General features: G+C 38.1%; 1 protein-coding gene across 5 annotated transcripts in view; it reads left to right on the top strand.

Annotated features, from left to right (window-relative positions):
* TTC8 (tetratricopeptide repeat domain 8) overlaps window positions 1-21,036 on the top strand; it is a 60,597-nt gene extending 39,561 nt beyond the window's left edge. For 3 of the 5 annotated variants that reach the window (XM_065403698.1, XM_065403696.1, XM_065403695.1), the window contains 8 exons: window positions 3,700-3,785; window positions 5,785-5,872; window positions 9,944-10,054; window positions 12,318-12,457; window positions 14,756-14,930; window positions 16,085-16,207; window positions 19,473-19,556; window positions 20,920-21,036. In XM_065403698.1, coding sequence (XP_065259770.1) covers window positions 3,700-3,785; window positions 5,785-5,872; window positions 9,944-10,054; window positions 12,318-12,457; window positions 14,756-14,930; window positions 16,085-16,207; window positions 19,473-19,556; window positions 20,920-21,036 — 924 coding nt within the window. The remainder of the gene's footprint in view (window positions 1-3,699; window positions 3,786-5,784; window positions 5,873-9,943; window positions 10,055-12,317; window positions 12,458-14,755; window positions 14,931-16,084; window positions 16,208-19,472; window positions 19,557-20,919) is intronic. The other 2 variants (XM_065403699.1, XM_065403697.1) reach the window with 1 other exon arrangement.
* The last annotated feature ends 1,728 nt before the right edge of the window (window positions 21,037-22,764 follow it).

The raw sequence follows: 22,764 nt of genomic DNA, 5'->3' as shown, positions 1-22,764 counted from the left end.
CCATGATCCCGCAATTTTTTTTGGAGTCATTGCTTCCCAGGATAGGGTCCCCTGTTGTGTAAGCAGAGTTTTACTCACTGTTGGGGCACCCCATCTGGTTGGGTCTGGGAATCAGCTCTCATCCAGTCTAGCACCTTCTTCTGTTGCTCACTTGCCCTGGGGCCCCTCTTGCTCTCCGGCACTCAGGGTACTCTCTCTTCATGACTCAGCCTCCATCTAGGTCACTATATCATTTTCTCTTTCCAAGGTATCAAAGTCCCTCTGGACAGTCTGTCCAGATGCTGTCACAGGCAGTCCTCCATGCCAATTCCATGCCACTTTCCCAGTGGTTGGTGGGGGAACCCAGGCCCGCCCACTACTCTGGGTTTTAGCCCAGAGACCCTATAATCAGCAGCCAAGCTCTACACAATCTCTGCCTTCGCAGCTCTTTCCCTGAGCTTCTTCCTACGCTGTATTCCACAGGCTTTCTTCCTGCAACTCCTCTGGGTGAACCCTTCCTGAAGGGCTAGGATACCAGGGCTTTTGCTCCTTCCTGGATGTCCTCCAGCCCAGCTCTCTGTGTCCAGAGAATGAGTGTGGACTCCCTCCCTACAGCTCCTTTTTGCTGCAAACTTGATGATGATTTTATGTTTTCTTCCAGGTCATTAATAATGATGTTAAATAGTATAGGGCCAAGAACTGATCCTTGCTGGCCCTCACTAAAAACACATTTTCAAAGATGATATCCTGTTTACAACTACACTGAGATTTATCGTTTAGACATCTTTTAATCCATTTACTTTGTCATGTTAATTATGTATCTTTTTAATTTTTTTTAATCAAAATGTCATGTGGTACCAAGTCAGATCCCTTACAGAAGTATATTACATCAACACTATTACCTTTACCAGCCAAACTTGTAATCGCATCCAAAAAAAGATATCAAATATTTACAAATAAGATGGAAAAATATTAGTAGAGAAAGGGGATCTTTGCTCTCATTTTGCCCATCTTGAGGGACTTGCACTGTTGTCTTCTGCAATATAATTAATAAACAAGCCTTAAGTCTTTTTTTCACCTCCATTTAGCTCTCAACCACTCCTTTAAGTACTGCTGAGTTCCTTGTCAATTTGTATTAAAGAATACCATTGTACAGTTGTATGCAGATTTGATTAAACATACACAATATAAAGTATTTTATCTATAATAATAGCAAATACAGCAAAAATCCACAGACTACCAGTTTTTGAGATAGGAGTGGAGGAAAGCACAGTATTTCTTTAATACAGTATTTAATACTTTTTTTTTAAAATGTATCCAGTATCCCTTTATTTCACTTAAGGAAAAATAAATACCTATTCTCAGAGGAAATTATTCCTCCATTATTGCTGTTCACTCTTGTTTCCTTTTGGGATCATTCATCAATAACTGACTCTCTTTAGACACTGAACTATTCTTGATTTTCATTTTGTGGACTAAACAGTGTGGGCTAAATGTCAGTGAAAATGGGACAATTTAAAAGCCTTGCTCAGAAATTGTTCATCTTCTGCTTAGCTCATTTCAACCAAAGAGTGGAACACCAGAGTCTGACATGCTTGAAAGTTTAGTGATGCTCTCATTACAATTTTTCTTAAGCAACAGCAGCAAACATACTGTATACTGGTTAATAATCCCAGCCCATAGTATTGCCTTGGTAAGTGCCAGCCCCCAGCAAAGCACACTCCATGGGTGAAGGAAAGCACACTATGTTCTGTTTTTATAACTGCATTTTTAAAAATTTATTAAGGCAAAGAACATTAACATCCACTGTAGTTGGTATGCTTGTCACCAAAATACACTCAGGACGTTTCTTTTCACATGCATTGATTGCATTTTGGCCTTTTCTCATTGTAATACCTATTTCAAATACATTGTGAGCAGGCATGTAATTTGACATCTTATGTACCCCAATAAACAAACACAAATTAAGGGAGGTTTCAGTCTTAACTGTCTTCCAGATTTTTAAATCTGTGCTTCCTACCCCCCCCCCCCACCCCCCAGTTAGTGGCTTCAGTTAGTGAACTTCAAGTTTTTTTACACTGGTATAACTAAGGTGATCTCATTTTTCATACTACTGTTTGCTAATGAAGCAAAATTATAGTTTTCTGCCCCTCCCCATTGAACTACAAAGAAGCCAAGATCCTAATGGAAGGCAAACAAATTTATATGTGGTCAATATCATTCACATTGGTATGAAATTAAGCCCCAATCCTGAAATGAACTCTGAACAACTAGATCCATGCATAGCACCACTGAGACTAAAGATTTCAGGATTTGATGGGTAGGATTTGATCAATATGTTTCCTTAGTTTTCTGGAGGATTACACAAAGCAAGTCTCTCTTTCTCAGAATTGAATATGCTGGGACAGGTCCTCAACTTGAGTGAAGCATTGTAGCTTTGTTCAAGTCAATGCAGCTATGACAATTTTACACCAGCTGAAGATCTGGCCTGCTGTCTTTAAAGCAGTCCTAATTGTGCTAGCTGCAGGAGCAAGCAACTGGGAATAAAAACCCAGAAACACTTGCCACTTGGTCAATTTAATATTGGCATTTCAGATATACAGCTATCAGTTGTTTCTGTATTGCATACACAAGAACTTTACTAGTTTACTGTAAAAATACAACAAAACAAAACACATACCTAAGAAACAGTTCTCTACCAGCCCTTGATTTAGCTACTGTAATAGGAGTCTTCCATTTCTGATTTCTGTGGTTCTATGAAATAGTTATGAAGAAATCAAGTCAGTTCTGAGCTTCATGGCCACGTATGTCTATTTTCATAATATTTTGTTTAAAAGCTTTTTAGACTATTTCTGGTGAAACTGCTATAATGGAAGTGTAGCTTTTACTCTGACATCTTATGTTATGATGGAAAATGGAATTTCAAACAATTCTGCAGCTTGTATGTTTTATAGCCTTTCAATACAGTATAGACTATGATTCTTTCAGCACAATATGCCATGACCTGAAATCAGAAATTAAAAAAAAAAAAATAAACTAGAGTGTCTTTCTGATTTTTAATCTGTGGAAATATGACCCTTCTAATGGTCCCTGTTCAAGCAAAGTGTGTTGAATAGCATACCTACCTTTCAAACATCCCTGATTGTGGAGGATTAGGAGGGAGAAAAGCATTCCTATTTTTTCCCCATACTCATTTGAAAGTGCACTGTACTCAAGTGATCCAGGTGGAAAAGGCCTGATATCACCAAAACCAAGATAATTTGTACACTATCTCAAGCAGAACTACCTCGGCACTTTTTCTTTAAAAAAAAAAAAAAAAAAAGTTTAAGTCGCTTTTAGTAAATTTCCCCCATGGATGATGGGAAAACGTGAAAAATGTGTATGCTTAGACTTATGGATACCTTACATAGTCTCTACAGTCTCATTAAATGTGTTCCCTAGTTCCTCTTTTGCATTATGTATAACTGTTAAAAAGCATGTATGATTACATCCTGCTGTAATCCTTTCAAACATTTTATGATTCAATCTTCATAGAAATAAAGTAATAATCCTTCCGTAGTCTATATGTAAAAAACAATGTCTGTATGTACAAAAGCAGCTTATTCAATATTTTTATATTTTGCTGTTCTTTACGGCTTGTATTTTTCTTCAGTATTCTTTGTTGAAACCTGGAAATGCCAGTTTTAAGGTGTGGGTGTGTGTCTGTGTATTTTTTTAAAGGCTTTAGATTTGGCTGCACTTGCCACAGAGCATGCACAGTACAAGGACTGGTGGTGGAAAGTCCAAATTGGGAAATGCTACTATAGGTAAGCCATTTTTCTATTCTTTAGTGATTGATTGTGATCTGAGGAACATGAACTTTAGTTTCTTATAATTGTACAGTATTTCCTAAGCTTCAAGGTCAAATTGTATAGTACTAAGAGGTGTTCGTATAGTAAAGTAGTTAAGGGATGGCAATATAATAAAATTAGAGCTGGTCAAAGTTGGAATTAGTTTTACAGGAAATTCCAAACATTGTTCCATTTTGAAACAAAATATTGAAATTTCCTAGAAGGAAAAAAAAATCATTTTGAAATAATCAAAGCATTTCATTTAGAATATTTTGAAAGAAAATTGATCCTGGGCGCACCCAATGGACTCATGTGAAGCTGGGAGCCTAGAAGCCCTGAGAGACACGGCTGAGCCAGGAGCATTGGAGCTTGGACTCCCAGGGTTCCTGCTGCAGAGACGGAAGCAGGCCCTGCTCTAGCTGAGGCACTTCCAGGCTCCTGATTCCATGGCAGGGAATCTGTGAACCCCTGGGCGCCTGGCTCCGACATAGCCCATATGGTGCAGCTCCCATGGAGCCATCAAACCTGGAAGCCATGTTGTTCCCAGCAGCCCACCAAGTGAGCTGGCCTGAAGCCTGCATTGCAGGCAGGGTTCCATCCAGAACACTGCCTACGTATCACCAGAAGTTCAGTGGATCCAGTCCATTTCTGGAAAGTGTAGACAAATTGGCATTTTCTGGTGAAGCAGGGTTTGAGCTTGACTCGTAATTTAGATAAAATGGTTTCATCTTTCAAATAAGGAGGCTAACTAGTACAGTATATATTTAATTAATAAGGAAGACTACAGTTTGGGAATATTAATGAAAAAATGAGCAGACCCTGTCCCACAATCTGAGATAATGTCGAGGCTCCAATATTTTGAGCACTGGAGCTTCCTCCTTGTGTTTGTCACAATTATATGCAGGGTTGATAACAGCTATTATTAAGGTTGCTCAAAACTTCCTAGTACAAGACCCTGTTTCCAGTCCCTTATAATTTTGCCAAATTTTAAACATGTTTTCCTTCCACAGAAGTGGGCTGACTTAATCACATCTGTTGGCTGCAGAACTTTTCAGAGGAAGTTCCAAAATTATATTTCAAATTTCTAACCACCAGTTTGTCAGAAGTTTGACTGCCAATTGTTGAGTCAGACTGAGTGCGTCACAAACATTAATGGATTTATTTTCACTGCACACTGTGAGATGAAGGATATTATCCCCATTTTACAGATGGGAACTGAAACACAGATTAAAGTCAAAAGGATCCACAAATTTTGGGTGCCCAGTTTGAGACACCTAGGACCTGAGATTTCATTATACAGTACTTTATATGTTCAGAGCTCATCACCTGTTGACTTCTGTTGCAGTTGTGAGTGCTCACCATTTCTCCAGTGAGACTGCAGGCAGGCACCCAGAAAGTCAGGAATACATAGTGACTACCTCTGAAAAGTTTGGTTTAAGTGACTTGCCTAGTATTATATAGGGATTCTGTGGCAGAGAGAGGGATAGAACCCATTTCCCCAGGCAGCATTTGACTGCCTTAATGATGAGACCATTCTTTCTCTTCCTGCTGTCCCCAGCTCATTCACTACACACATTCCAACTTCTGGAATAAATGACGCTGGGGTCCTAAAGACAGGTTCCTTTCAATACACGACCCTGATTTACTCCCAGAGCAGATCCATCCTGCATACTGAATGAGGCAGGAGTGTTGTGGAAAAAAATAGTATGTGATCAAAAGACTGTCAGTGCAAATGCACAAGGGCGCTGAATTAAGGTTACAAAGGCAATTCTGGCATTTCCTAACTTTTGAACCTGGATTTTCTTTTAGCAGGTGCATATGCATGCATGATTTTTTACACCCCCACCCACCCCCACGTTACTTTTGGCACTTTAATGAGTTATTTTTAATTTGTTTTTAGTGGATAGTGCTTTGTTTGAACTAGTTATATTATTGTTGAATAAAGAACTTTCTGTATGTATCTATTATCTCTTAGGTTAGGATTGTACCGTGAAGCAGAAAAACAATTTAAATCAGCTCTCAAGCAGCAGGACATGGTAGATACAATACTGTATTTAGCAAAAGTAAGTAGATATTCTCAAATCAAATTAAATCTGCCTGCTTTAGAATAACTTGAAATTCTCATCTATACATGAAAATCCAGGGGGCAGCCGAGCTGGGACTATCCAACTTGATACATTTTTCAGATTGTGTAGCTTTTCAAATCCATTTAGAAATGTATTAAAATACACCAATCTTTTCAGAATGCAATTAACTTAAACAACAGAACTGACACAAATAGAACAGGTTATTTTTCAGACTTCCATTGTATAAAATTTTAAAGTTTTGTGAGAATAAGGTTTTATTTTAAAGGATTATTGATGAGCTTTTTTTGGCTGTACGTTTTTCCCCACAACTTGTCTTATTCCAGTTCTTTAATATCAAAATAGTGATGAATGGTGTGGGAAATACAAAAGTCAGTACTGAAAACAGAAAACTCACTAGATTGTTGTTGCCTCAGGCTCAAGCATTCATGTACTTCAGACTATGACCTCTACATGGATTTGATAATTTGTGATTAGCAGAACTCTTTACAAAGAGTTTAAGTACTGGATTTCTTTGTGGTGTGTGCAAGTCTCGAAGACACCATCTTCTGCTGCTTTATGTTCTCTCCGCCAGCAAACCCCAATCAGAACTATACAGATGAGGAATGATCAGAGTTGCTGTATTTAATGTGTAGCTATCTGATTTCTTAGGAGACCAATGAAATAAACCAATAAGGGTGACTAGATGAATCTAAAAACTGTTTTTTCAACTGACATCAAAATAAGAGGAATGAAATGGTAGCAGTCAGAAAGATCTTGAAATTGACAAAGTTGTATCATAAAGATATGCAAAAACACTTGAAGAACCATCATCACCACTCAAACACCAACATTGTTGTTTATGGTAGTGCACATGATGTTCTAGACATTTTTCCAGACATTCAAGAAGAGACAGGCCTGCTCCAGGAAACTTGCAGTTTAAGGGCTTGTCCACACAGTTTGTGGGCAGAAAGACTGTGTCAAAGCACACTACAGAACTTTTAGTACGTGGTAGCAGGGTCCACATGGCCAGGTGGCATGCAACAGCTTTATACCCTGGTTTGCTTTGCACTAACTGACCATATAAACAAGCCCTCAAGGTATCTTTTATCTAGGAGCTTGAATAATAATAGCAATGAAGCCATGACTGCATGGGCTTTGCAAGCCTATTCTAGTGACTAGTCCCTGCTGCCACGGCTTCACTACCATTGTTATTTGAGATAGGTAGATTGAAGCTACTCGAATATGTCTACATGTGCTGCAGTTATTCACTTGATTGCACTAAAGATGTTAAGTAAGGCAGCATTTCCGCAGACTTTGGAAAGCTGACACACCACCCCCAAGAGAAGGAAACCTATTTCCCCTCCTGCTTTTTCAATACAGCTATGAAAGGCGTCCCTAAAATAAGTGATTGCTCAGAGCACATGCATTTCTTTTTATAGTATGATTCTTCCGCTGTGCTTTGAGTAGTGAATTAGCATCTGGGTTAGCAGCAGTTCATATCAGAGAGGTATTGTTTCAGGCTCTCTGCAAAATCAGGCAGACATCAGTATCAGCTACATCCTAGTCACATTTTAATCTCCATAACAAGTAGAGATTTAATTTAAAAAAAAAAAAGTGAAAGTTGAGATTTGTGGAAAAACTAACCGTTTTTTGCACATCAATCTGGCTAATCCTGAGACCTTCCTCCTCCACGCTTTGAGAAACATTGGTTTAAGGCCAGAAGATGGGGAAGGGGAATAAGAAATAGGGAATTGTTTTGTACAAGTCAAGAACTCCAAGGAGTCAAACTATTTCACGACTGCAGAGCTGGAAATGGGACTTTGACACCAGAGAACTAGGAGGTTCCCAGCTCTCCAGAAGGGGTAACATTCAGCACTTGCTGTTAGCTCCAGGACACAATATGTCAGACTTAAAAGTCATAGCATTCTTATCATTTGAAAAGCTATTTTTAGAGGTTTTAAAAATTAATTTTTATGCCCCTCAGGCTTGTGCAGTTTTACTTATAGTATAAGGAAAGCTGAGCTTTACAGGTGGATGGATACAAAATAATCAATAACTATTTTAAAGACTCTCTCAGAAACAGTTCTAAAATGGTGTGTAAGTTATGGGGTACATGCAGGTGTGGTTTGTGTAAAGGGTTTTTATTGCACTTATTTAGGATGACTTGCATAAGTCATTCGTGTTTGCCACATTGAGTAATATGATCATCTCAAACACTTGCTAATTAAAAAGCTATACCCACTATCGTGTATTCTCTTATCTTTATATCCTCTGCTGAAGCTCTTTAGAGAGAGATTTGATTGTAGAAAGCACTTGATGAGAAATAGTAAAATAAATTCAAATGTTAATTAAAGAAAGGAAAATGAGCATGACAGATACAATGGAGACATTTCTTTCAAGTTTAAGGCTTAATGCAGATATTAAATCCATCTGAAGCTGATGGATTATAAACTGAAATGTATAGTGAATGTTCTGAAGGCTGCTTTAGATACGACAAGTGTGACATCCACAGATGGAATGTGCTAGGAATAGATTGTTGATGTCCCATTGCTTAAAATGTCTGCTTAATTGATACTGTCACTTGTGCAGTCAGGGTCTAGCAAGCAGAAGAAAGAAAAAAGGAAAAAAAGAAAAAGCAGCAGCTAGCCTCAATCTTCTTTATTCCTTCTCCACAGGAAGGAATTTTTTTTCTTAATATAGGAGATACTAGCAAATATCAGGCAAATTTTTTCCACTGATCCTACTGTTCTAATTCTAATTTTACCATGATCAGTTTGAAACTGCAGTCCCTTACTTGAGAAATACTTGCTGTCAATTAGATCATTAAAATTACCCCATTGTCACTTTTCAAAGAATGCTGCTGTGTGTGCGTGCAAAGCACTATATATCTGTTTATAGATTAATTAAAGATTTGACCATAATAACTTGATCATTTGCATTCAGAATTCCCTGCATGGATCCCAAAAGCAGAAGAGCTGTATTGTGCTACTAGCTGTGGTGGTTTCTTTAATTTGTAATGTTGATGCTTTACTCCTTTGGGTCACTTATTATATTAAACAACACCAATGGCAGCTATTTTTCCATTGTTCATATATTACAATCAAACGTTATTTACTATGTTATTCTACTAGCACGAGCACTTTAAATGTGTCTTGCTTTACTCTGAAGTATATATAGCTGAAACACTTTTCTACTGACATATGAGTAATCAGCTTGGGGAATTGAATGGCATGAGTGATTCACGTAGAATATGGCTTTTTTCCTTCTCTGTAACGGATTCAGATGTGCTTCATTCCAGTAGTCTCAGAAAGTTATACTATCAGAGTGCTGCTTAAATAGTCTTTGTGACATCAGTTGATGGTCTCTTTCCAGTTATACTGTAGTTCTTACAGGACAGGTCTCCACATCACTATTAGCACCATACTGGTATTACCAACACAGAAACTAAAGATTGACAGGCCACGCAGACTGAACTACCCTTTTGCCTATAAGGGGTCATCTTGTCTAAATATGACTGGAGACATTTTGGCAGAGCAATATGAGGAAGCTTGCAAATGTCATTGTCCACTTTGTCATTTGGCCAGAGTAGAAGACTTTCTATGAATTCTAAAATACACTTTCTTCATTCAAATTCCTCTTGAGACTCACTTCTTCCATGAGGCTCAAAATGTGACCATCATCATTTTTTAGATTAATATGTTTAAAATATTTAAGGTGACATCATCTTAATCTCCCAGTGCACACTGACTTTTTTTTTTTTTTTGTTAGTTTTGTGAATTATAGGTCCAGGGACCTATGTTATAAGTAATAAATATAGAGACAGGAAATGTCTTGCTGTGGTTCTTGTACAGTTCCAGGCATGTTTTTAGCACTTAAATAATTAAGACTGTCACATTTTTAGCATCGCTGCAAAGATTTTCCCCATTGATGCTCATATGACTATTTGAGATAATGGCTTCTGCATCAAAAGAAGATTCTCTCTCTTGCTGCTAGCACTTCTTTTGTCAAACAGCTGTCTGAGCATGAATATCAATATTTGACATTTATATACACTTTTTCTTTGCTCAGGTGTATTTTCGGTTGGATCAGCCTTTGACAGCTTTACATCTTTTCAAGCAAGGATTAGATAGATTTCCTGGAGAAGTGACCCTTCTTTGTGGGATTGCTAGAATCTATGAGGTATGCATGTACTACACTACCCCTAATGCAAACAAGGTTATTTTCTTATGCAGGAAAAAGGACCAGAAGTTCAATATGCTTGTAAGGTCATCAAAAATTCACATTTTTTTCAGCATTACTAATGTAAAACAGGTAATGTTACAGAAAGTCTACCAAAATAAAGACAGCCTTGCAGGCTTATTTGTTCAGCTGGTTAACTATTACCAAACAGACCGTGCTTTTCCTTGTTCAAACACAAACAAATCCACATTAAATCAAGTGTTGCATTTCCAGATTGTCCATTTAGTACTATGATTGGCTTATACATGTTTCATTGATCTAAAAGAGAAGAAAAGTGCTGGTGTCTCAAACGGCCTGTTAGTAGATTTAAAGAGCAGGATAGTCTACAGATCAGTGCTGCCTTCCTTAGTACTGTTAAGTCATTGTGAATTAGTAAAGTTGAAATGTGTCATAGCTTAGGTGGTATTTGTTTTAAATGTAACTACCGTATATACTCATTCATAAGCCAAATATTTTTGGTAAAAAAGTGATGCATCAAAGAGTGGGGGTTGGCTTATAAACGGGTCTACACCAAAATTTGATGATATTAAACTCTATGGAATCATTGAATTGAGTATCTAATACATTGTCGTTTTGTTTACTTGGAGCGTCTGCAGGCATGGAGCCCCTCGGATCCCTGTGGCCGCGGTTCGCCGTTCCCAGCCAAGGGGGGTCCGTGCCTGTGAGCGCTCCAGGTAAACAAAACGTCCAGGCCCACTAGTGGCTTACCCTAACGGGCCAGGAGCCAAAAGTTTGCCAACCCCCGAAATATAGGATTGGCTTATGAAAGGGTCATACAGTTTTTGCTATTTTTACCTAACCATCTTGGGGGGGTCGGCTTATAAATGAACGGGCTAATGAATGAGTATATACGGTACTAATATTTTAAAATAGAACAGTGGTTTCATTGTAGGCTGATAATCAGAGGTAGTTGCTTTTATTTTGCATTAAAGAAAATGCTGCCATTAAAAACAGAGAAGTATTGAGTTTTATATTGTTGTAGTTTGCCTTGTACACTGAAATGGCAATAAATCTATTTCAAAGTATAAAGAAGAAGCCATCCATTTTTGTCTAATACCCATTTTCAAGGTAAATGTTTTTGGATTTTTTTATAAAGAAAAATCTGCAATCCTTTTTCTGGTCTTCCTATCTGAATCTTTAAATGCAGTTTAAGAAAGCGGTGTTTAAATAATGTGGCAAATTATTCTGTAGACTATCCTTAACATTATGCAGCCTTTTTATGAATTTTTGTACTGCAGACTGTATTAGATATTTCTCTGCACCATTGTTATAGAAAGATGTTGGTTTCTGTACTGATGGGCCTTGGTGTGTCACATAACTACAGATTTATAACTTAAAGATTTGTACCATCGCATACAACCATTCAGCTCTCTTTGTACATGCCTGGAGGGACATATGTACCAAACACCTTCATTGTCACTTTCTCCTTAGGCATTAGAAAAAGAGAAGGTCTGCCACTTTCCATCTGCTCCAGGTTTTTAAATGATCGTACTATTATTAAAATTTAGTATGTTTCCTTGTTTGAGAAATGTAAATTTGCATAAGTTAATTTGCTACAGTTTTATTGTGTGATAGAACAGGTTTTAATTTGACTGTTTTCAGTCAAATTGCTCAGGGTGATAGTTTGATACACTGTAGGATGTTTTATGAGCAATAGGGTAGAGGAACAAACTGCTCTCTAAACAAAAACACTTTTTGAATGACCTCTACATTTTGTACATTCGCGCATCTTCCACAGGAGGCGGTTTCTCTGGTGACAGTAACCCCTCAAAGTACCTGGGACATAGGTCTAGTTGTTACAAGAAGCAAAAAAGTCTATCCTACTTCTCCATCCAAATACCATACATCCAGGTGTATTTTTAGATACAATATGATCATTTTAATTGGCACTTCCTACTGGAAACAAACTTACTACATTATTCCATGATTCCAGTTTTCAGAGGCTCATTGTAATACTTGGTGCTCATTTAATTTAGCATACTAGCTCAAGCAAAAGCCAACGCATGTCAGTCTTCCTTCACTGAAAAGCACGCTCCCAGCTGCAGTGTAGGCATACCCTTAGGTTGCCAGCTCCTTCCCCAGGCCCTGTAAAGCACTGTGTAAGTTTATGGCACTTTATAAGAGTTTAATAAAATGATAAAAAGCAAGATTACTACAGTTTGCAAAATATTTGTTCGTTTGTTTTTGTATTTTTGATGTGCAGGAAATGAATAACATCTCCTTAGCTGCAGAATACTACAGAGAAGTCTTAAAACAAGATAACACTCATGTGGAAGCCATTGCATGCATTGGCAGTAACCACTTTTATTCAGACCAACCTGAGATAGCTTTGCGGTTTTACAGGTGTGTGCGCAAGTAAGATTAATATTGAAGAGAAATATTTTTGTAACATTGATAGTGCCAGAGAAAATGCAAGGGTGTAGGAATCAAAGGTGTCTAAGCAAATGGAGAAATATTGCCTACTGTATCACCAACATACCTACTCTAATATCTTCTATACCTATAATATGGTAATTACACTTAAGCACTTAATATGTAGGATGATTGTTAAAATAAAAGTGCATCAAAATGGTTGAGTACCTGATTAATGAATGAAGAGGGGGCTCAAAAGGACCTGATTTTCAACTTCATTTTGCAGGAGGCACACACCACCTTGAAGGATTAAGCATAGGCAGCGAGTTATATGGGCCCCATGTTCCACCAATATTTAGGAACATGGGCCTGGCTCCATCAATGTTTGGACTTACTGCGCTTTGGGGGGGGGCGCTCTTCAGGGGGATGCGAGGTCCAGGGTGGCCTGGGGGATTAGCGGGGGCCTGGCACCGGCAGCACTGAGACACTCCACCGACTCCCAGCATCGCTCGGGGGAGGAAGCTGGAAAGAGGCGGGGTGAGGGCTTGGGGGAAAGGGAGCAGAACAGGGACATGGGCAGGCTGGGGCCAGGTCACTCGCTACTGCTGGCGCCAGACCCCCTGCTAATTCCCCAGGCTGCCCTAGACCCCGCATCCGCCTGAAGCCTGCCCCCCCCCCCCAAAGCATTAAAACTGATAAGTTGAATGTCTTGTAGGGAACCTTGGGATATATGGCAAAGACACTCATACTGAGGGCAAAGCAAAGCCTTGTTTTAATAACAGCCAATTAGTAAGGACAGAAAAGCCCCAAATCACACAAACAGATGGAGTAATACAGTATTAGGGATATCTTTGGTGTCATTCCCTGCATATGCTCATATACTTACACCCTTCCTTGGGGACCTAGCGGTGAGAGACAAAGGACCAGCCCTGCCTCCAGCATGCCAAATAAGTCCGATGGTCCCGGATCTTCAGTGCCCAAAGATTGGTGGTAGATAATGAAGAGCTGAACGGTTAATGATGGAACGCTAGCCCCCATTACAAAGTGGCTTGTCCTATTATAGGGCCTGGGCACTATCACAAATATTCATTCTGATGCTTAGCCTTCCATGTCCAAATCTAACTTTGTCACCCTCATAATATTGGGGTGCAGTTATCCTATAGGTTAACATATTAATGTAATTTAACTCATTATCACATAGTCACCTGTTGCTCAAGCAAGTTTGTAGTTAGACATCTGCCAATGATTCGGTCCTAAAATATCCAAGCCCAGTACCAGTTCAGTGTTCCTGTAGTTGCCTGGTACTGTTATGTACCAACTCGCTCTATTGAGCAAGCTGTTCCCAGTTTCCCAAAATCTAGGGTAACTATTGGGCCATTTTATTTATGCTATATCACAGGCCTACCATACTTCTGCTAACTTGCTTAAACCGGTGTCTTACATGATACAGGCCTGTAGATTCCTTGTGTTACTTCTGAGTAAAATAAAAGGCTACGCTAGCTCTATGGACTACAGCATCTATGCTAGTTCTATGCCACCTGAAGATCTCCCTTCATTATGGTGATCCTCCTGTCATTAGCTATGCTGGCTTTAGGTCCAGAATTTGCCTGTGCTCCCGTGCAAAGCAGCTACATTCATTCTAAGATTTGGTCTTAAGTGTACTTTTCCCTCTAAATCTTATAAAAGAGTTCTGATTTAATAAAACACACTTTTCAAATTTTTGTTGAAAGTTAATGTGCAGCATGTAATATGCTACTATGTAAATCGGATTACAGGTTAGATAAGATCTGATTTGACTTTTGCTGAAAGCCCAGGGTTGGGCCAAAATAACAAGTATAAAGAGTGATTATAAAAAGTGATAGCAACAAGTTACAACTTTAAGGTTGGGTGATGAGGGATATATCCAACTCTGAGTTACACTAAAATCAAATATAGTGGCACATCTGACAAGCCAAAGTGTGAGAGTTTCAATTTACACACACAGCATTTTGCATAGACTATTTCTATGTGTAGAATCAGTGCTGTGTCCATTGGCAAAAATGTGTTTGAAAGGCTAAGCCAGAGACGAACAGGATGGTCATTGCCCATGATTAACTGCGGTTTTTACTTTTTAAAATTCACATTTGCTTTGAACTCAAATTATTTTACTTCTTTCAGATCATATTATTGTTATGTAATGTTCTTAGGCATGCCTAATTCTGTTGGGATGGAGGGAAGATTTCCCATTTAGAAAGAAATTCATACTTGCAATACATCTAAAACTGTTAAATTATTTTTCTCTTCAATTAGACGTCTCCTGCAGATGGGTGTTTATAACTGCCAGCTATTTAACAATCTGGGCCTCTGTTGCTTCTTTGCCCAGCAGTATGATATGACACTGACCTCCCTTGAACGTGCACTTTCTTTGGCTGAAAATGAGGAGGAGGCAGCAGATGTTTGGTACAACTTGGGGCATGTGGCTGTGGTATGAAAAAATTAAAGTTTTTCTGAATAAATATGAGTTTACTGAATGAAAAAAAAAAAAAAAAAACCAATAATGCTGAAGCAAAAGGAATTGGTATGATAGACCCAAAGGCCTGTTGTGAAAAAATTTACAGTATGGAAGTCTGATAGTACAAAATAAAGCACAGCACATATTTAGTTGGGTTGAGGGTTTACTAACAGTTCAGAACAGGAAGAAACCCCAGGGGAGGAATACCTTTCATTCTTCCAATTTGGCATGTTGTCACATCTGGCTGAAAGACTCTCCGACAGAACCCTGGTGGAACTTGTTCTGTTGCAAACCTATTAGACTAAGATACCAGATTCAAAAGTAGTTTCTCCTACAGCTGCTTCCCCTTAGACAGGAAGTGCTGGGTTGCTACATGCTATTGGATAACAATTTTTATGGCAATCGAATTAGAGTATCAGAATAGAATTAGACCCTAGAGTAGCATGTGTTGTGGCTGAGAAGGTGCATCTGTTACAGCTTGCTTTTTAAAACAGAAATACAAGTGGTAATTGTCCAGTAAAGATATTCAAGTTATCTAATTTGTTAATTTTAATAGAGTTCATTGTAAAATCCTTTCATATGGAGGAGAATATCACATTAATGCATAACCTAGTTTGTATTTCTCTTTAACTACCTGCCTGGAAGTAGACTTCTATACACCATTTAGCTTTCAACAGTGTTCTACCTTAGGTCAATGGGAATGCTTCCATTGACTTTATTGGAATTAGGATAAGACCCTTAATGCATACATTTTGACACCCTCAGAAGTTTAAAAGCTATGATGCATGTATTTCTTAGTGTTTGGCAGTTTCAAGGTGACCATGCATTGTATCAGTTTAAATCATATAATTGAAACATTAGCAAATGTTTCAGACCAGAGATTCTGATATTTGTACTAGAGTAAGAAGCCCCCATATGAGGAGAGGGGGGCAAAAGGCAATTGAGAAAAACTGGAATTGTGTGTAGGGTTTCTGTCAGTGTGTTTTTATTTAAAGTAACAAAATTTTTATTTTACAATAGTACATCCAGATAAAAAAACATTCCTTTAAAACAGAAAGGACAACTAAGCAACCTGAAATTTACTGTCAAACTTTTTGATGAGTGAAAAACGCTGTTGATGTTTTTAGGGAATAGGTGACCTGAACTTGGCTTACCAGTGTTTCAAGCTGACCCTAGCCAATAATAATGACCATGCAGAAGCTTATAACAACTTGGCTGTGCTGGAGATACGAAGGGGTCATGTTGAGCAGGTTGGTGCTAAACTCTAAAGCTATGTGAGATGCTTGCTTTGAACCTCCTGTGGTTAGCATCTTGATTTCAAGGAAATTTCAGTTGAGTGAGAAACCAGCCAGATGGCTTGCTTGTCAGCAAAGTTTAACTCAGATGCATGTTTTGAGGTAGCCTCTGGATTTTCATAGCATGCACCACTAGACTCATGTCTTCATAAATCCTCGAGTGGCTGGTTGAAGACCAGCAATGTTTGCAATTCACAGCATCTGCTGTTGACAGTTATGGCAAACTAGGGTTTTCTGAAGGTAAAATGGTAGCCCAGAAGTAAAAGAGGATAAAAATGCTATGGCCTGTATTAGAGCAAACTAATTATCCTGTAGTCATTGCCTTAATATGCTGAACACCCTGTTGGAATATATTGCTTGACTGAGGTAGGTGAGAAGAAAAAAAAAAAAAAAAAAGAGAGTCCATTATCAGGTGCCAAGGTATTTCTTCTACAAAGAGGTGATGAAGAGATTGCCTCATTAAAATTATGTACAGCCAGTAATATTTATTTATGCATTGTAATCACGAAGGCTACCTTGAGATTTTTCTGAGTTAAGCATTCATATTAGAATGTGACCATTGGCTTAAATAAATAATAATATTCCATGCTAAGGCATTGGAAAATGATATAGAAAAATTACAATAGACAAGAATATGCCACTACCCTGGGCACAAAGGGAACCCTGAACATAACTGGATAGCAGCATTTTTTTCCACTTTGTACATAAGTGAGTGTTCATAATAAGGAAAAAAGGCAGTACACCATATGGGAGCAAGTTTTGTACAGGAACAGAATGCCTTCCTGTAAGGCTTTCTTTGCAATGCACCCTAAGTGTAGCTAAATATAGATGATGTGCATGTTGGAATAATCTGTATATTACAACAATTTGTAACACTTACCCTCCTTTGTCCTATGACTGCAGAGGCATTAACTGCCCTCTTCATCTTGAATGGTCTCGCAATGTATTAACGCCTTATGTTTAATCTGTTCTACCTTGTATTTAGCTGTGACACTGATTACCTTACACAGAGCTCTTCTTCAGGTCTGAGAAACTTGAAAGCTTGTCTCTCTCACCAACAGAAGTTGGTCCAATAAAAAGTTACCTCACCCACCTTGTCTCTGTTAGAACAAAAACATTTTACTACTTTTTCCATGTAAATCACATGAAAATCAAACCTACATTGGTTGGAAAGTCAATCAGAATAGGCCCTCAGTAAGAACTGAATCTTTTCATTTGAACAGCAAAACTGGTTTGGTTGATTTATATATTACATACACACACCAGAAGAATATACAGTACTTATGTAAATCTGTTCCAAAGCAGCCAAGTCATTTATAGAGCTAACTTTATACAAGTATCCTAGCAATCACCATGGTAACATTTAACATACCCTCATGCTGATCTTTGCTGTGACAGATGAAGTTCAGTTTTATTTTGTTTCCCATTCACTCAACATACATAAATTTATATCCCAGATGGAGCCTTAGTCCAATTATACTGAGAGAGGTGGGTACTGCTTATAATTAAGGCTGGATAAGCATTTCCAGCCTAATCCCCTGTTTTCAGTTGCTTGTAACTTTAATTTTCAAATTGGCATTTTTCAATTTAATGCCTATGTATAACATGCAGTACTGTACATCCAGGCCAAACATTTTCCATTAATTTAGTTAATACTTTGTGTAAGAATAACAATGAAGACTTGCTAACATACAGAACCTATGGAAGTTTGCAGCTATTAGATACTTAACTGTTTAATCCCCTGAACTGTACCTAAAGAAAATTAATCCAATGATTGAAAAGAAAAAAGTACAGTATGTGTGCTGACAAAATTTAAATGAATAGCAAAGATAAATTGCTCAAAAATATTCAAGACCTTTATGAAAAATACATTATTTTAAGTATAAAAATGAAAGACTCAAATATAGTAAATGTATCTAGGATGGTAGAATAAATTGACAGTATTTGAGAAACAAGTTATTCCATAATTTGACTGTATTGTAATGCATACTCAAAAGCCCAACTTGGGTGCTAAACCTTAATGTTAATAGCCTTTTTTTCAAAATAGCAGAAAACCTATTTTATGGAGATGATCGTTAGAGTACATTTTATTTGAAATGTCCACAAAGTTCCTATTAAAAAATGGAAAATATTCACAAGAAGAACTTACTTTTGTATTGCATTCATGGCATTACTTTTATCTTCCGTATATTAATTCAGTTTATATATAATGTATGTGTACACACATGTTATTTTTCACTACTTTAATACTATAGTAACCTGTCACTTAAAAGGATGACTCCTGATGGCTATTGGGCAGCTTGTTCAATATTTAGTGGAATACTTTCAAACCTGACAACCTCAAAAAATCCACACACCCACAAACTTTTCATGCAACTACAGGTTTGTTGGTTTTAAAATCATCAGCTTTCAAAAAAAAAAGTGTGAAAAACATCAGCTGTTTAGGCTGAGCAAATCAGAATGCTGGATCATTTGAGAGTATGGATGTTTACATGTACCTCTCACCATCTTTCAGCTCTTCCTGTCGGATCTGTTTTTGTGAGCCTGCAGGGGACAGCCAGTGATGAGAATTCTGCTCTCCAAGCACTGCAGAGAGCAGAACTCTTGTCAATTTCATTCCCTGGCCAGCTCACTGGAACAATGCTTCAGGGAAAATGCAGGGGGAATAGCATAATATCAGATACATGTTCATTTGTATTTCATCTAGCTCAGGATTCTGGAATTTTAGGGGAGCTAATAGCAAAGTAAGTGAAAAGAAAACCATAAAACTCCCAATAAAAACAATACACACTGGGACATCTTAAACCTGAAAAATGTCATTTTCAGGAGATCAGATTTTAGGTTTTCAAGGACACTTAATACTCCAGAGCATTAGGCAGTGTTTTAATAGACAGTAGCTCCAACTCCAGTAGAAATTTAGATCAGTTTCTCAAAGTTTCCCCTTTTTTGAGGAATATGTTCTATTTGGTATTTAGTACTAAATTGCCTATTTAAAGCTCCAACTCTGCCTTGTTAACACAGGCAAGATTCCCATTAATTTCAATGCTATTAAATTGTAATTATGCCTTTTATATAGTGGTGAATATTGCTCATGTGTATTTTAAGATTTATGGGACAATCCAAGATGATGTCGTCACAGAACAAAACACATTTTCTCCTCATTCTCTCTCCCCACCCCCATTCACATGTTTCAATATAGTCTTGTTTTTAATCTATGTAGGCAAGAGCATTACTGCAGACTGCTTCATCTTTAGCACCTCATATGTATGAGCCCCATTTCAATTTTGCAGCACTCTCTGACCAGGTAATGTACTGTTTTCTTCTTCTTCTGTCATCTGAAAGCTTAACAAGTTTTTGTTTGCATGTAACAAGTTTTCAGATACGTGAATGAAAAAATGCAAAGCGTCTACCCTTTAGATTAAACATGTATGTCTACACTGTAATGCACAGGGATTGGAATTCAAACACCATCAATCAAATTTCTTTTGAGAATAAAAGTGTCTACTTTGAAGACCTTTATGCAAATCCAAGGAATTACTACATAGCTAAATTTACTGAACTATAGAATTTTCACTTCATTTGTGGTCTGTATAGTTATTTGATCATTTTGCATATTAAGTAGTAAAATAGCATCCTATTATGATTTCTTAACAGGGAAAAGAATGTTAAAATGGTTTATGCCATAATTTTACAGGATACTGGAATATAATATTTTTCAACTTTAATGCCTTTGACTTTTGCTTTTTATTAACTTCTGTCATAAGAGACACTTCAGTTATTGAACTGGTAATTTATCTTTTGTTCACTTAGTTTGAAAGAAAAATGCAGAAGAGCTATCCTGATCTATACTGAAAATAAGTGTGACGTGTTAGAGTATGTGTAGGAAACTAGTTTTGAATCAAGTGCTGTAGATAAGACGAGTAACTTGAGAAAATTTTCTTAAACTCATGCCCATTATCTATTACAATCTCATTGGTAATAAAAAGAGTAGCGTGTATAGGTCTTGAAATGTTTTGCAAGTACAAATTGCTCTTTGCCTCTGCCTTCACCTTGAAGAAGATTCAGATGCAAGTCTATGCTATGTGGGTAGCCCACTAACACGAAAGAGCTATGTGCATACATCAAAGTGAGAATAACCCACTAATTCTTAAACATACCCTCTCCATTGTAAAAATGATTTGCCATACTTACTGATGAAGGACTGTATCCTGGTCTCTCCATGTGGCCTATTTACATAGGCTGTGCACAGGGGAACTTTACAGGAGTTAGGGCAGACCAGCTTTGTATGCAGCCTGCTAATGTAACCCCTACACCCAATGTAATACCCTGGTATATAAGTAGTGACAGCCTTTCTAGCCAGGACTCCAGCCCACCTATTCTCAAATCCTCCCTCTGAAGGTCTTTCTGATGAGGTCATCACAGTGCTGTGGTCTATGGTTCACAGGTTACATAGAGGTCTCCTGCAGCACCTTGTCCTTTTCTATTCAAAGCCCTCACTTGTACTAGAGGTTTTAGGCCTATATCAAACTTATTTGTTCAGTCTTGGGACCAGCTTACTTGGACACTTGTGGAGGAAGTGTCATGGCATCAGAAAGTGTGCTGCTCAGAGTACATGCAATAAATAGTGCACGGTTTGTGACTAGAGTGTTTGTGTACGTGTCTTGCAGGTTGGAGATCTCCAGAGGAGTTATATAGCTGCTCAGAAGTCAAAGGAAGCATTTCCAGGTCATGTTGATACACAACAGCTCATCAAACAGTTAAAACAGCACTTCGCCATGCTTTGATGTCATATTTGTCATGTAAAATAGCTCAAATGATTTTACAACAGAGATACTATAAAATATATTTTACAAAATAATAGCAGAGAATTAAATAGGAACAAACCCTCCTTATTAAAAGGCCTGTGTTTGGTTTGGATAGCAGGGAAAGTATAAAAAATTCTGAACTGACTTGTAACATAATAGGCAAGACATTTCACTTTTTACATGTGGCTAGAACATACATTGTAATTATTTCTGAGTAAAGAATAAGATATTGCAACTCTGATAGCATCAGACCATTCTCCATTTAATATTCAGGAAGCATTTAAAAGGATTTTTTCCTGACTTTTTGGCAAGTTTTTAATGTTCTTCTTGGACAGTGCAGCATTGAGGCAAAAAGGTTTCATGTCTGTCTTTCAAGCATGGCTTTTGATACTGTACATTCTTACTGATTAGTTTGTGTATTAAGTTCTTATGAGTACAGTTTATGAATAAATTTCTTGTTATATGAAGCAAAAACATTATATATTTTCCTTTATATTCTGTTGATATAAAATAAATTGTTTGATTTGTTTCCATTGTTATATTATTACTATTGCTTCCAGTTTTTCTTATACTTATTTTCAAGAAAAAAAGGATTTTGAGAAATCCAGTAGAATTGGCATTAATAGCATAATGTGCATGCTTCTCTCTTACTAACAGAACAAAGTCCAAGGATTAGGTCTATAGTAATATATTAAGAGGACAGATGCTTGAGTATCAGATTCACAAGGAGGACATAGGTGCCTAATTGCTACTTTAGGGACCTAATCCAACGTTTAGGTGCCACTGGCCATCACAAACCCCCTAACCCTGTAGGTGTCCATAGTCCCTAGGCACCTAAGTTTCTACTGTTAAAGTCTCCAAAACACTAAACAGGTGCACAGTAGCCTCAAATCCTGACACCAGCCTGCAGCTCAGCATCTAACTCGCACCCAAATCCTAGTGGGATTCTTAGCCTTGAGCTACACTACGAGTTTAGGTCGAATTTAGCAGCATTAGATCGATTTAACCCTGCACCCGTCCACATGACAAAGCCATTTTTGTCGACTTAAAGGGCTCTTAAAATTGATTTCTGTACTCATCCCCAACGAGGGGATTCGTGCCGAAATCGACATCGCTGAGTCGAATTTGGGGTAGTGTGGATGCAATTCGACGGTATTGGCCTCCGGGAGCTATCCCAAAGTGCTCCATTGTGACCGTTCTGGACAGCACTTTCAACTCAGATGCACTAGCCAGGTACACAGCAAAAGCCCCGGGAACTTTTGAATTTAATTTCCTGTTTGGCCAGCGTGGCGAGCTCAGCAGCACAGGTGACCATGCAGTCCCAGAATTGCAAAAGAGCTCCAGCATAGACCAAACGGGAGGTACTGGATCGGATCGCTGTTTGGGGAGATGAATCCATGCTATCAGAACTTTGTTCCAAAAGACGAAATGCCAAAATATTTGGGAAAAAAATCTCCAAGGGCACGATGGACAGAGGCTACAACAGGGACCCGCAGCAGTGCCACATGAAAATTAAGGAGCTCAGGAAAGCCTACCAAAAAGCCAAAGAGGCAAATGGCTGCTCTGGGTCAGAGCCCCAGACATGCTGCTTCTATGATGAGCTGCGTGCAATTATAGGGGGGGCCCCTACCACTACCCCACCCCTGTCTGTGGACACCTGCAAGGGGGTGGGAGGGAAGTCTCATGCAACAGGGATGAGGATTTTGG

Source organism: Emys orbicularis, chromosome 4, assembly GCF_028017835.1.
Source record: "Emys orbicularis isolate rEmyOrb1 chromosome 4, rEmyOrb1.hap1, whole genome shotgun sequence".
Classification (NCBI taxonomy): Eukaryota; Metazoa; Chordata; order Testudines; family Emydidae; genus Emys; species Emys orbicularis.
This window is presented reverse-complemented; position numbering and strand designations above follow the sequence as displayed.